General features: G+C 34.8%; 2 protein-coding genes across 4 annotated transcripts in view; one reads left to right on the plus strand and one right to left on the minus strand.

Annotated features, from left to right (window-relative positions):
* The first annotated feature begins 2183 nt into the window (after positions 1-2183).
* Positions 2184-5255, plus strand: LOC111435698 (trihelix transcription factor GTL1-like). 2 transcript variants are annotated; one of them, XM_023073180.1, is made up of 3 exons: positions 2184-2951; positions 3162-4554; positions 4655-4813. In XM_023073180.1, exons 1-3 carry the CDS (start codon positions 2590-2592, stop codon positions 4664-4666), a joined length of 1767 nt encoding a protein of 588 aa, XP_022928948.1. In that variant the 5' UTR covers positions 2184-2589; the 3' UTR covers positions 4667-4813. The 2 variants fall into 2 exon arrangements, with proteins under 2 accessions (XP_022928948.1, XP_022928947.1); XM_023073179.1 differs by having other exon boundaries at positions 2185-2951; positions 4651-5255.
* Positions 5256-9467: 4212 nt separating this feature from the next.
* Positions 9468-14884, minus strand: part of LOC111435702 (transmembrane protein 120 homolog) — a 7434-nt gene continuing 2017 nt past the window's right edge. The window contains exons 4-11 of one of the 2 annotated variants that reach the window (XR_002709112.1): positions 12600-12704; positions 12077-12156; positions 11427-11517; positions 11239-11346; positions 10908-10994; positions 10246-10314; positions 9907-10131; positions 9468-9822 (exon numbers count right to left, since the gene is read on the minus strand). Coding sequence is in view for 1 of the 2 variants with exons in the window: in XM_023073188.1 (XP_022928956.1) it covers positions 9988-10131; positions 10246-10314; positions 10908-10994; positions 11239-11346; positions 11427-11517; positions 12077-12156; positions 12600-12704 (684 nt within the window). In the remaining variant the exon portion in view is untranslated. Of the gene's footprint in view, positions 10132-10245; positions 10315-10907; positions 10995-11238; positions 11347-11426; positions 11518-12076; positions 12157-12599; positions 12705-14884 lie in introns of both variants that reach the window. The other variant, XM_023073188.1, reaches the window with a different exon arrangement.

Raw genomic sequence — 14884 nt, forward strand, 5'->3', positions numbered from 1 at the left:
TTATTAAATAGTGATATGATTGAAAATTTTTTTGAAAATTAAGAACAAATCTAAACTTTAAAAACATTACATGTGAAAATAAAAGAAAAGTAATGAAAATTTTATTGGATTAAATTATGCACTTAACTAAAATATTCCATTCACAAAGCATAATTTAATCACTAAAATATTTAAAATATATCAATAATTTTCTTTTAATTTTGTATCTCCAAACTCATGCCCACTTCTTCCAATTACAATATCATAAATTTTATTTATTATATTTAAAATAATTCTAAAAATTTACCCATCTAAAATTAATTTAATTTTTTTAAATTTAAAAATAATATTTTAATTAATTGAATAATTTAAAAGATGGAGAGAGGGGGAAAGGATAAGAAAATGGACACAGGATTTATGCGCTGTCAAATTAGATATATTTTGTATTTATTTTATATTTTTGTGAGTGAATTTAGTGAGATTGGATATAGTGGGGTGACGTTTTGGCATTTGGTTGAAGAGGGCAATGCTAAAATCACCAACCGCACTTTACTGCTGTCACTCTTCTCCATCACGTGCTCCTTATTTAATATCCTCCGACAACTTCGTTAAATTACACTCAATCGCCATGTGCCTTCTCATTTTTACCATTTTTTTTTCTTTTCCACTTTTTTCCCTCTCATTTTCCATTTTTCATTCATTTTTTTTTTTTTACCACCCCACTTTTAAATCCCTAAATTATTATTATTATTATTATCCTTTTCTTTTTGGGTTTCTTTGAAATTATAATTAACAATAATGTGCGCTACATGTGCCCTCCCCTCATATTATTCTTAATGTTTGTTCTATGCTTTCCACGATTTTAAAATACGATATTCTCTCTTAATAATCTTCCTTACCATCTCTGATGTTCGAGGAAATGAAATTGATTACGAAGATATGAACGTTAAAAAGTAACCGCTATATTTTTTTCGATAGTTCAATTATAAGAATTTTAAAATTAGACGTGTTTAACTTGAAATAATCTTACATTAAAAGAACTCGAGTTGGTTTGTAGGAATAATCTTCAGTCTTAGAAGACAAAACATGTTTGAATTTGTTTTGGTCTACAAGGATAGTTTTTACTCGTATAAGCACTTCAAGACAAGCAAGCTGGGTGAGGAATCCCGGTTTAAACGAAAAATAGGAGGAGTGGAAAGAGATTTCTTCTTGTTAGCTAAATTGAAATAGGAGACGAGAACGAAAATAAGAAGCGCTTCCTTGTCTCACATTAACCGATAGGTATTTGTACGAGTAAATAACGTAGTATATCGGAGAAAATGCGGTGATCGTTATCGATAGGGTTATAATATAATTGAAAAATGTATATTTAGTTAGGGAAGGAATTGGGGGTGGATAAGGTGGGTGACAATGTTGGAGAAAGGTTAAAGGAAAATCCAATTATGCAACGCCACGCCGACACCGGCATTGAACGTCTGGTCAAATCACCACTCCTCTTCGCCAAATGTATGTTCTTATCTTACACCGCGAAGTCTCTGATTATTCCTCTTTAATTAATCCTCCTTATCATTTTAGCCTTGGTATTTAATTTAAATTATAAAAAAAAAAACCATTATTTTTATTTTTATTTAAAAATAACCATCTTAATTATTTTATCATTTAAAATCAATTTTTTAATAAATTTCTAAAAATTCACGACATAAATAAATAACTACATAAGTTTATAAAAGATACGTCTGAAATTTATGAACTCTAAAATTAAATACAAAAGATTAAATAATAATTATTATAAATATGAAAACGACCTTTATATAATTATTGTTTTTTTTATTGCGAGATAGAATAAAATTTAATTATTTGAAAGAAAAAGAGAAAAAAAAAAGGAAAGTACTGAACTGGAGTGAAGAGGGTTTGTCGATAAATATGTTTTTTTTTTTCCAATAAAAAAATAATAAAATAATTAGTTAGAAAGTGAGAAAAAATAAAATAACTAATAAAAATAAAAAGCTGCTGTCAACGCTAACCAGCATCTCCTCTGTTGTATCACACGCACATTCTTTTATTTTAATTTTTTAATTTTTTAATTTTTAATTTTTAATTTCTCTCTCTTAATCATCATATTAAAAAAAATAAAAAAATAAAAAAAATAAAAAAAACAATATCATCATCCTCATAATCCTCATCTCCATTCATTTATGTCTGTTTCTATTTTCTCTCTCCTCTTTTTTTTTTGTTGTTCTTGAGTTTCTCTCTCTAGAAAAGGAATTTGGTGGTGCGATGAGAATAATTATGCCTTCTTCTTCTTCTTCTTCTTCTTTGCTGATTTTTTTGTTAATTTGTGTTTGAATTTTTATTTATTTATTTTTTTAAAGAAAAAGAATCGAAATCTGAAGGTCCTTATAGCACTAACTCGTAGGAATTCCCTTTCTGACTTCCATTTTTTTTTTCTCCAGCTGTGTCTACTGCTTCTCTTTCTCTCTCTTCCTTTTCTCTCTCCTCCTCCATTTCTTCTTCCTGTTCTGGAATTTCAATTCTCCAATTTCACTGTTCTGTTTTGATTTTACTTGACGGCGGTGGGTTTTGGGATTCCGACGGTTTTCGCCGGAGTTAATGGAAGGGGTTGGAGGTGGGTCGGGATCGGAATTGTTTGGAGTTAAGCCGTCGTTGACTGTCGATGTTGTAAGTGATTCTCAGCCAGTGGAAGCTGCTTCTCCGATTAGTAGTCGACCTCCTGCATCGTCTTCGTTGAATTATGAGGAACTCATTCGCGGTGGAGGACAGATGGCGATTGATGACGACGCGCTTGTAGGAGAAGATGCTGGCGGCGGTAGCGGCAGCGGCGGCGGCGGCGGCTCGGCTGGGAATCGTTGGCCTCGTCAAGAAACTCTTGCGTTGCTTAAAATTAGATCGGATATGGATTCCGCTTTCCGTGATGCTACCCTCAAAGGTCCTCTCTGGGACGAAGTCTCCAGGTGATTAAAAGAAATGATCATGTGTTTATAAGTAATGGAGAGTTTTAAATTTTGTTCAATTTTGAATTGGGTTCCAGTTCGTGATTGGTAACCATTTTGAATTGGGTTGGGTTGCATTTTGAATTGGGTTCGAGTCTAATTGCTAATGGTTTTGAATTGGGTTCGAGTCTAGTTGCTAATGGTTTTGAATTGGGTTGGGTTGGACTGCAGGAAGCTCGGGGAAATGGGTTATGCAAGAAATGCGAAGAAATGCAAGGAGAAATTTGAGAATGTACAGAAGTATTACAAGCGCACAAAGGAAGGGCGAGGAGGGCGTGGAGATGGGAAGACGTACAAATTCTTCACGCAGCTTGAGGCGCTACACAACGCCGCATCTCAAAACGTGGCATCATCGGGCTTCGGGATTAGCAACCCAACTCCAATCTCAGCCGTCAAAATCTCACAAACCCCAATGGGAATCTTTTCTCCGCCGCCCACCATCGCCGCTCCAATGGGTGTCAGCTTTTCATCCGACACCTCATCTTCATCAACAGAAGAGGAGGAGGAGGAGGAGGAGGAGGAGGAGGAGGAGGAGGAGATGGGTTTTGACGTTGAAGGAGAGCCGTCGAGTGTGGCGGGAAGTAGCCGGAAGCGGCGGCGGAGAGGGGCGGTTAAGGGAAAAAGTGGTGGGCGGAGGAGAAGGCATAAGATGATGATGGGGTTTTTTGAGGGTTTGATGAAGGAAGTGGTGCAGAAACAGGAAGCTATGCAACAGAGATTCCTGGAAGCGATTGAGAGAAGAGAAGAGGAGAGAATGATGAGAGAAGAGACATGGAAGAGGCAAGAAATGGGGAGATTAAGGGAGGAGCAAGAAAAAATGGCTCAAGAACGGACAATTTCTGGGTCTAGAGATGCGGCCATAATTGCTTTTCTTCAGAAATTCACAGGCCAAACCATTGAATTACCGTCAGTGAATATCTCTCCTTCAGCCCCACAACAACACTATGATCTGTCAGTGCCAGTCCCTGCGCCCACGCCTGTCGCTATGCCACTATCCCCTGTCCCCCCACCTCCGCCATTGAAAACCCAGCCGCCTCCAAATGCAATGCCGTTTTTGGATCACCCAATATCAATATCAAATCAGGAAAGCAGCAGCCATGGCGGCCGGGGAGATGGCCCTTCAGAACCCATTTCTTCAAGATGGCCTAAACCCGAAGTTCTAGCGCTAATTAAGCTGCGAGGTGGGCTTGAATCAAGATATCAAGAAATGGGTCCTAAGGGCCCTCTTTGGGAAGAGATTTCAGCTGGAATGAACCGATTGGGTTACAAAAGAAGCGCCAAAAGATGCAAGGAAAAATGGGAGAATATCAACAAATACTTCAAGAAAGTTAAAGAAAGCAACAAAAAACGCCGCGAGGATTCCAAAACTTGCCCCTATTTCGATGAACTCGACGCTCTTTACCGGAAAAAGATCCCCACTGCCGGTGGTTCTGACGGTGGCGCCTCCTTTAGCGACACCGCCAAATTACAACAAACCCACATCCAAATGCCTCATACCACATCCGCTGAAGAACAACCACCACCACCGCCGCCGCCTCCGCCGTCGTCACCACCACCCACAAAGGTAACACCCATTGAACAAATCATATCTCAGTCCTTAACGACCTTCTTTTTAGTACATCTATGAATGAATTCCGATTATATCGTTTTGCATTTGAAGCCAGAAGACATTGTGAATGAGTTGATGGAGCTTCAGAACCTTTACGATGTCGATCACGTCGACGACGAGGACGATGACGATGACGACAACGACAACGACGACAACGACAACACCCGAGAAGAAAAGAGAAGGAACATGGATTACAAAATGGAGTTTCAGACAAGTGAGTTTCAATCAATGGCGGTGGTTCAATAATGATCTTGAAACAAAACAAACCCATATCTGAATTTTCAGTTCCATTTACACCAAAACAATCCTAACCCATTTTCTTCACCATTCCTTCTAAGATGATCATATGAATTTCTTTCCAAAATTCTCAATCACTGTTTATTTTATCATAATTCTTATAAATTCATGTATTAAATTATTTGTGAGGGGGAAAATAAAGAAACTCTCTGAATTGGAGTCAAGAATCAGTAGGGATCAGAAGAACAAGAACAAGAACACATTGATTCAGCTCGTGAAATTGGGTGAATAATCCATTAAAATGCTCAAATTATGTTGAAGATTTGTATTATTTCATTCTTTTGGGTGAATAATTTGTGATATTGTTATATGTTTTATAAGTTATTTATGATAATAAATGTGGGTCTGAGTTAAAGGAAGCTTGCAGCTTTAACAAAGATGCTTAATATATATATATATATATATATATATATATATAGTGGAGAGAGAGAGGCATGTGATATACACACACAATTCCTTTTGTAATCACATGTAATGTCTACTACTTGCTTCCACATTCTAATGTCTCCCCAAAACATATTTTTACATATAGTTTTTTTTTTCTTTTTTAAATCCATGTGTTCATGTTTTTATTCCGTTCACAATTAGGTTAAATTACAAGTTCGAGCTTCGAGCTTGCTTAATAATATGGCTCCGTGTTCAAGATTTCAAATCTGAATGTCCCCTGCATTCCCCTACGTCATGACTACGTTACCTATAGTATGTTATCTAGAGATGTCTATTTAAATTTCGTGCATCATGATTAGGTTACCTAAAGATGTATATTTAACTCACGGAAATCTGCCCAAAATTAGCTTGAAAATCTCTATTTAAACGGGGAATAGAGGGGAGAGTGGAGAGATATTTCTCCATGTAAGCTAAACGATATTGTCCACTTTGAGATCATATTCTTGTAATAGTTCAAGCCCATCGCTAACGTATATTGTCCACTTTGACCTGATACTTGTCGTCATCAGCCTCACAATTTTAAACCGTGTCTACTGGAGAGAGATTTCCACACCCTTATAAAGAATGTTTCGTTCTCCTCTCCACACTCTTATAAAAATGTTTTGTTTCCCTCTCCAACTTATGTGAGATCTCACAATGTAGCCCTACTCGTAATAGATAAACAAATATATATATATCTTTGGGTATCTACTTGTCTTGTCCCATAGATATCTATATGATATCTACTTGTCTTGAAATGCTTCCAGCAATGAAGAATATCCCCAACACGAGTTCTTTTAGCATGACTCTTTTACTAAGAGAAGAGATCACCCAACCTAAAATTGGTCAGAACCGAGCATGATTATACTATTGAAAAAAAGAACATGCATCTTGTTTATATAAATAATAATTATCGATTATTTTAACAATCATATTCTATGATATTTATATTTACAAATTTCACAAAAAAAAATTGACATACAATCATAATATTTAAATTATCAATTATATTATTATTACTATCATAGTTATTATTTGACTTTAATTTTCCACATTATAAGTGTCACATAGAATATTACAATCAGACTGTAATTTTGCATAATATATGATAGTTATATCAATTATGAAAAAAAAATCACTTAAGACGGTATTTTAACACATTCATAATCAGATGGTCTCGGCTCATTCATGTACTTCTTTTTACTTGTCTTTACTCAAACGTCACATTATCCTTAAACTTTGCAAGACAACTCAAGATTACACCATCATATCGAGTCTTATATGTAGTCCAAGGGCAAATTAGTAAAAAGTCGATGGAGTTTAAGAGAGATTACGCTAGGGTTAGATTTCGATTGAAATTGGTGAATTGTAAGAGATTTTTAAAATTCTCGAACTTATACGACGTGATTTTATGTATTAATTTGTTATGTGTCGGGATTAAGGTTTAATTAGATAAAATTAAAAGTTTAGAGAGTAAACGTAATAATAAAAAGGGTTTAGGGTTTGACAAAGTAACTAATGATGTGTATTAGATGGGGAAAACAAATAATTATGCATGGTTAGCTTAAGGAATGTTCCATTCTATTATTATATACTAAATTTCTATTTGAAAACACTCATTTTCTATGGCATTGATTTCGGGTTGGGTATATAATGAGTGTATACTCGTTGGGTTAGGTTTGGACCAACTAAAATTTTGGGTTAATTTGGTTTGTGACACGACCAATCTGAATAGAGTTCACAACCCAATTCACTTTTAAAAGAATAAAGAATATTTGACGTTTGTAACTGATGTTAATGACACGTTATGACTTGTAAATATTTAATATTTGAAATTGACGAGATTTGATTTATTGATGTAACATATACCGTGGATAAATATGATTTTTTAAATAATTAAAACAGAACTCAACAACTCAACTCAACCCGAAAAAATCTAGCCCAAACCCACATTAAATTTGGGTTGGATAGTATGAATTAATCGAGTTATCAGATCATAAGTAGGATCTTTAAACGAGAACCTGATGCCTTAGCTTATACTTGTTTGGATATTATTCTCGAGAAAATCTCGTGGTTTATTTCATATTAAAATTTATGGAATTTTTTTACATCAATCTTCCACAAAATTTGAACCCTTTTGTCTTGATTGATATAAGAAAATTGAGGGCATAGTTATTGGGTATCAATAATGAGGGAGCTACTTTGAATGCATAGTTATTGGGTATCAATCATGTAGGGTTTATAATATTAGTAGTGCACATGGACTTGGATTTGGACCATATTGGAAGTATCCCTATCCAATAATAATTGTGATGTACTTTACTCCAAACTATTTCACACTTTCAGGCCTAAGGGAGTACACAACTACCTCTAAAATTCTATTCAAGGTTCATCCCTATATAATTTTAGGGGAAAATCCTTTAAACTTGTTGTTTTGTATCAATTTTTATCATAAATTTTCGGACCATTAGATTAAACCCTAAACTTACTAAAATGTTGTAATTTCATACTCCTCAACACAATTCTTTGTGGAAAACCCTCGTACTCTTTATTAAGATGAACTGAAAAGAAATTACAAGATCCTAAACCCTAAACCCTATATTACAAGATCCTAAACCCTAAATTCTAAACCCTAAATTAAAAGATCCTAAACCCTAAACTCTAAACCTTAAATTACAACATCCTAAACCCTAAATTTTAAATCCTAAACTCTAAACCCTAAATTACAAGATCCTTAGTAGAATACTAGTACACTTTGCTTTACTTGAACCGCTTTAGATTTGTTGTGGGTAGATGAGTATTTATAATAGAATCTAGATTATTTATTTAAAAAATATCTAATCATTTATTCATAAAATACCTAAATCATTTTTCTAAAATGTCTGAATTCTAGTTCATCTAACGATCCTTTGAATCATACTCTTTTTACGACTTTCGACCATTGATTGTAGACTGCATTTTCCAACTCACCACATTGATATCCCGTGAGATGAGATTATTCTATTTGTTTCTCTTATTTGGACGCTTAATTTGAAATTGAGGTTTTGGTTCTATTCATCACTAACAAAAAATAATGGATGTGATAGCTAACTGAAAACACTACATTCTATTTCCACGGCTCATTGAAAAATCTTTAAGATGGTTTCACAATCGGTTCTATGTACAACAATGTGTTGAACTACTTCAGTAAGTCTGCGTGGAAGATATATAGCATTCGATGTTCGTACAATGGTATCTACAACTTCTTTACGCGCTCCGTAGTAATAAATTATATAATTTGTTAAGGACAACCCCTCACGTAAATTGTTTTGAATGAGTAAATCAATCCTTTGTTGTTGTGGATTGGACATTAATCCTCTCGTACCTACTAATTGGTGAAGTTTGTGAAATTCTCCCTACCGAACACATCAACTTTTTATTCATTTCTCCCATAGAGTCTCGTCAAGATTAAGACTAAACTTGTATTTTTTTGTTTCATTGAAATCTTTATTGATTCTAATCAACACGTAACTTATTTAAGTTTGGCAACCAACGACGCGAATTTTCAACCACCACTGATAGAAGAAAGAGAGATTAACCAAACATACTTGGCTAGCAAATTATTGAAGTTCAAATATTCAACGGAATAATCCAAGATTAAGTGAAGTTATTCGTCAAGGAATTATCAGAAATTAATATTCCATCATCTCAAGTTTCAAAGATACGAAATGGAAAAATTAAGTAAAGAGGGAAATAAGATGAAGAATAAGGCTCTCTCTCACAGCTCACTTGAAGCATATCATTCCTTTCATCCTTCTTTTGCCTTCCTCTTCTTTTTCTACATAGCTAAACTCGAGTTCATCGTGTATGAGTTCATGCTTGGCCTCTCACCCAATACATTATAGAGATTGAGTCATGTAGCACAACTTCGATTGCTTACCAAATTCGACCCCGTAAAGCATTCATCTTAACATGTTATGACTTATTGCTCAAAACCTACTTTTAGCACGACTTCGCAGGTTGGTGCAACCTGTTACTCAATGCTAGTAAGATCACAAACATTACTTATGATTTATAGGATGTTGGCTGGAAAAATTACCAAGTTCTTTCCTGCATCTTCAAAATTATATAACATCTTGTATCCACAAAGTAAAAGATAAACATAATGTCTAATTCAAAACACTACAGAATGTTTATTAAGATGTACAAGTTTCAAGGTACAAAGATCATAGGGGAAGAACATGGACACAAAAGGAAAAGTGTGATAAAACTCAATTCTTACATTTTGCCATGCCTATCAGAAATGAAAAGAAACAAAAACTTAGATGGTGAAAACATCCAGACAATCGCTTTCCTTACGAAATAAATGAGATAACGAACCGAAATTACAATAGGAAATTTAAAAAACTCGCTCACTAGCTTGCAATGAACTGCAATAGAAAAGAGAAGAATGTTACATGGGTAACAGGAAAATGAGCCTTGCGTTTAGTAGCACGTCCATCAACTTCTCCAGGGAAGAACCTATGCAAGACCAACTTTACATGATAAAATTGTATTGAGAGTCAAAAACGAAGATGTAAAAAAGGGGAGAAGGGCAATTCTCACAGGTCAGCTTTGACAAAACAAATCCAAGATCTGGAAAGGTGAAGAATAGATCCTACAAGTTAATACAAGTAATCCTATGCATTAAGAACTGGTCTGGGCCAATTCCTGCTTGCTCTTGCTTCTTTTCATCTTTGCCTTGAATCTTGATTTTACCATTAAGGTTTGCACTGTATTTGCGAAGTTCCCGACCGCCATTACAACCAGAAGGAATCCACAAAATAACACCTGCAACGGACATTTATCCATCAGTTTGTATCCGAACATGTTCACAATCTTTTTCTGTAAGTTTGAAATATTATTTTGAATTAGAACCAGTAGAAACAAGAAGCAATTTATCACCTGCCATTCAGGAACCACGCCAACCAATGCAGTCTTGAGGAGAAGTAATCCAACATATGCCTCAAAGCCCTATTGAATACTCCACATATAAATAAATTAACATATCACTAAGACATATTAGAGTTCTATCATGTAGCAAGTGGCCATACAGATTACGACTGTCAAATGCCCTTCCCCAAACAAAGATGGTTTACACTGACCATAAAACCACCGTGCCACCGTTGTAGTAAACAGCGAAAGGCAAACCATTAAAAATATACTCAAAATCTTCAATTAAACCCATAACATTGGAACTTGAAATCTAAAAGTTTTACCATCTCTACTTTCGAGTATGTTTTATATGAAAAATTATACTCCCACCTTTTTTCGAGATTCTCTTAGTGAAGAGTAAAAACATTGAATAGAAAGAAATCAACCAAAAATAAAAGTACCTAATATTTTTACTAAACTAAAAAATTTCTAATGACTAACTACGACTTAATGGTAGTTAAATAGGAAAAGAGTTTTGCCAGTTTGAATTGACTAAAAAATTTCTTAAAACGTTGAGAAATTCTGCATTTACTGCAATGAAAAATCTACTTTTCACACTTTTTATTTTGTAGTGTGTTCATCAACTGCCATAAAAACTTTGGAAGGACGGTGAAAGTTGAGGATTAAATCACCTGTAAGATAAAGAGTAAAGGACACAGTATCAATAGTTGACCATCCACACCAGCTGTTTCTCCCCAAACGACATCCATTCTCTTAGCCTAATAATAAGAAGAATAAACAGGGAAATCAACATATAGATAAAATGACAGAACAAGCAACCACCAATTATAAAACATAAGCAAAATTCCTCAATGTTCACCATCGTGCATGCCTCATCAGATGTTTAAAATTTTGAGTCCCTTGGGTAGGGATAATGAGCTCCAGTCATCGAATGAGATGCAACAAAAATTAGAATATATTGTTATAAAGTTGAATGTACATGAATGCAGTATCAAACTGCACCTTTCCAAGAGCAATCCGAGTATAAAGCCTCTGACGCTGATATCTATTTTGTAAAAGCATTGCAACTCCTTGCATCATGGCCCACTGTAGGAAGAGTTGTACACCTCTCTGGAGAAGAATTGAACCCGTATAGTTAATCTAATGCATAGAGTATGCATGTGTTTAGCAAGCAATAACAATTGAAAAACCTGCTTTTGGGCACAATTTGGCTGTCCTTTGATCTCCCACGTAAGACTAACAAGGGCCGTAATCATAGCACAATAGTGATGGTATATCCACCTGTAAAATCATTACTTAGGAACCTCAGCACAATGTCTGTGGAACTAAGGGATCATATAGCATGAGTGATGATCACTCGACAGCAAAAGCATAATTACAAACGTTATCAGAATGTCTGTGTATACCACAGACACTATAGAAACATTGATGCAATACAAATCCCATCCACTAACCCATATTGAAGATATAAAAAATAAAATTGTTTAAATCTATCGTGGAACAGGCATCGTTGTGTCAAGCACCAAACGTAATCCTTAACTTATAACAGATGCTATGACGTTAGAAAGCATGCATTGAAAGCATGACTACATTTTTCTTCAAAATTGCTCATGAAAGAGAATCCTATTCCACCCTTTTTGCTGGATTTCTTTCACCTTTGAGGAAAGAAAAGAGGTAATTTTCAGGGCTTTTACATAGGAAGAGTGGGTTCCAAACATGTTGATCACAATCATCTGTAGTAGTTAGATGAGCTTTACTCTCTTTTACAGTAGCCTTATAATACCATTTTAAAACAAACCACTGAACATATCAATGAAAGAAAAGGTTGCAGTGCACTTACCAAGAACGAATATCACTTCCATTGACTCTTAGTATGTTTTCACGCAAAGACAATCCAGTGTATAGGAACAGGAGCCATGCCTAGAAAGAAAAATGATGTGTCAAGAGTTTAAATGAACCTATAAGCTATCTCTCAAGGCATCGGATTCCCTTTAAGAAGATAAGCCTAGAAATGTCAAGATAACAAGATTTCAAAAATTACATGGAAATGAAATGGGGAAAAACTCGTTTCGCAAAAAAGTGAGGCTAAGATATAAGTGAGGATAAAAAGTGAGTTTAAATGAAAGAATGCAAGGGGATACCAAAATGAAGCACACAAAAAGGGAGCCAATCCAGAATATTGATTTCCAAGTAGATACAAACAATTATGTTTATCTGATAATCACAATGTATTTGCTCCACAGTCCCTATTACCAAGCAGGAGACTGGAAAACTTGTACACAATTGAACTCAACATATAACTCAACATATAACGAAACATTCAATTAGAGAGAGCAAGAGCAATTTTTGGGGAAAAAAAATACCTGGTACAGTTGAACTGGAAATGTAGGCAAGCATCCATCCCACACCCAGCCTCTTAGAACAAGCAGCAGAGATGGGAAAAAAAGAAAGAGAAGAGCAGTCCTATCCTGCTTGAAAGAGATCACTGTGAGGGCACCTCAAGCTAAAATAACATAGAATTTTACCAAAAGAAAACAATCCAGTTTGAGAATATCATAGAACAAAGGAATAAATCCTGACTAAGAATCTGAAAAAAAAAAATTCCCGATAGCACATAAGTATGTCAAGATCCCCCAAGTTGAGAACAATATCATGTAGTAATTACTAAAGAAAGAAGATTACAAACACCAAGAAGTTGCTCGACATTTAGCTACAGCCACTCGCTCACACCACTCAGTGCAGTTCCTAATCATTATAATCGCATTCGTCTACAATGGTTTTCTTTTGCCTCTAGACTTGATTCTACGTAGAATTTGAACAAAATTACTCTTAGTGCTGAAGTCCAGCACCCATGAGATGTTGAATTTTTTAATAAGACCTGCCAACATTTTTAATCAACAAAACAATGGAAAGTGATTTATATTTTCACTTCCCCTCTAAAATCTTCTAGTAAAATTGTCCATCCAACTGCAGTTTGGTCCATTGCAGAGGCAAGCATAAAATTGAACATAGAATTCTACCGCAGAATTAGGAGAAAAGGGAAAAGGTAGGAAGATAAAACTCTCCAAGTCCCTACAAAATTTCCTTCGACTCTATGATAGTTAGCTGAACAGAAGATGTGCTCTAGAACTTAGATATACCCCTAGGAAATCAGAAGTCAGCTGTGTAACTATCAAATAATTACTGACAAGATGGTTATAGCTTTGCATAATCAGTAAATTTCATTGTGCTGGTAGGCAGAGTTGAAAGGCTGTAACGTGTTCATTCATCTCATTAAGGACTTCTTGAACAATTCCCATCATAGAAGCCCTAGAATCACTTTGATATGTCTCCTTCAATGATTTGTCTTAATAAAAATTGGTCTGGTTACCAAAATGAGAGATCGATGATGTACTGCTTGAATTTGACAGGAGGAAAGCTATAGTTGTAAGTTTTATAACTAGACACTACGTCAATGAACTCTTGGGATTAGTTTTTTTTTTTTTTCAAATGAGAAACTAGCCTTCAATATGACAGATAAACTTACAAAAACAGAAAGCCATGAAAAAAAAAATGAAGCCAACAAAAACACTCTTAAGAGGTTACAACTATTAGGATCAATAATATCAAAATATTACAAAAGATTTTTGTAGAGATACCAAAAGGGAGGCCTTCAACTAAGACACTTAATTTTTCTTTTTCTTTTTCTTTTTTTTTTACAAGAAACAGCTTTTCAGTGATGTATGGAAAGGAAGAAAAAAAGTTAAAGGATACAAGTTCCCAATGGAAACAAAAAAAGATGATACGAGAAGAAATAAGCCTAAAAATACAAGAGGATAAAACAAAAATTCTCCTATTTCTCTCTTACACAAGGGGAGGCATTCAACTGACACTTTCTGCAAACATCCTCCGAAGACCCCTTCTAAAAAATTCTCTTATTTCTCTCTAAGCAAAGGATGCTGCCTGCCACAGAATCACCTTCATTACTAAATGGTGGGTGAAGAAGCAACACCTCCATCAAACGAAAAGGAATAACTCCTCTATCACCTCCATTAGAAAGAGAAGGGTGGAGAGGCACCTTATCCCTCGGTTCCACAACCCCTACTACTAGATGAGTTGATCCACCTAAATGTCTTGTCTTTACTGCAAAGGGAGCTACTCCATGTATTGCTGGACAAAATTTTCATGAATTTGTTTATCTTAAAATCATTTTTGTGGCTAAATAGAGAATTTGATAACCTAATATTTTCTCCTCGCCTATGCTGCTTATTCTAGTAAACAAGGATGTTTTTTTTTTTTTTTTTCTTTCAGCAGTACCTCAATATAACACGATTGGTGTCAACCTAAGACTAAATATCTCCAGACTTCTATGAGATTTTTGAAGTGAGTCATCCTCGGGATTTAATCTTCCATTGCAGCAAATAAAATGTAAGACTGGCTAAGCAGACAAACATGTAAGTATGAGATTTTAGGAGCAAGTTCTAAAAGGATCGAGAATCCAAAATAGTAAGTCACCAAAATTTGATAAAACAATCTCCAAGAAACAAAATAAGCAACGTCAAAAAGTCTGAACATTATGGATTAGAAAGGAATCTCCAGAACTTAAGAGTCACGAAAAAGGGATCAGGGCATACAAAAAACTTTTTTTTTTTTTTTTTTTTTTTTTTTT

The sequence above is a fragment of the Cucurbita moschata genome, unplaced genomic scaffold (genome assembly GCF_002738365.1).
Source record: "Cucurbita moschata cultivar Rifu unplaced genomic scaffold, Cmos_1.0 Cmo_Scf00050, whole genome shotgun sequence".
NCBI lineage: Eukaryota > Viridiplantae > Streptophyta > Magnoliopsida > Cucurbitales > Cucurbitaceae > Cucurbita > Cucurbita moschata.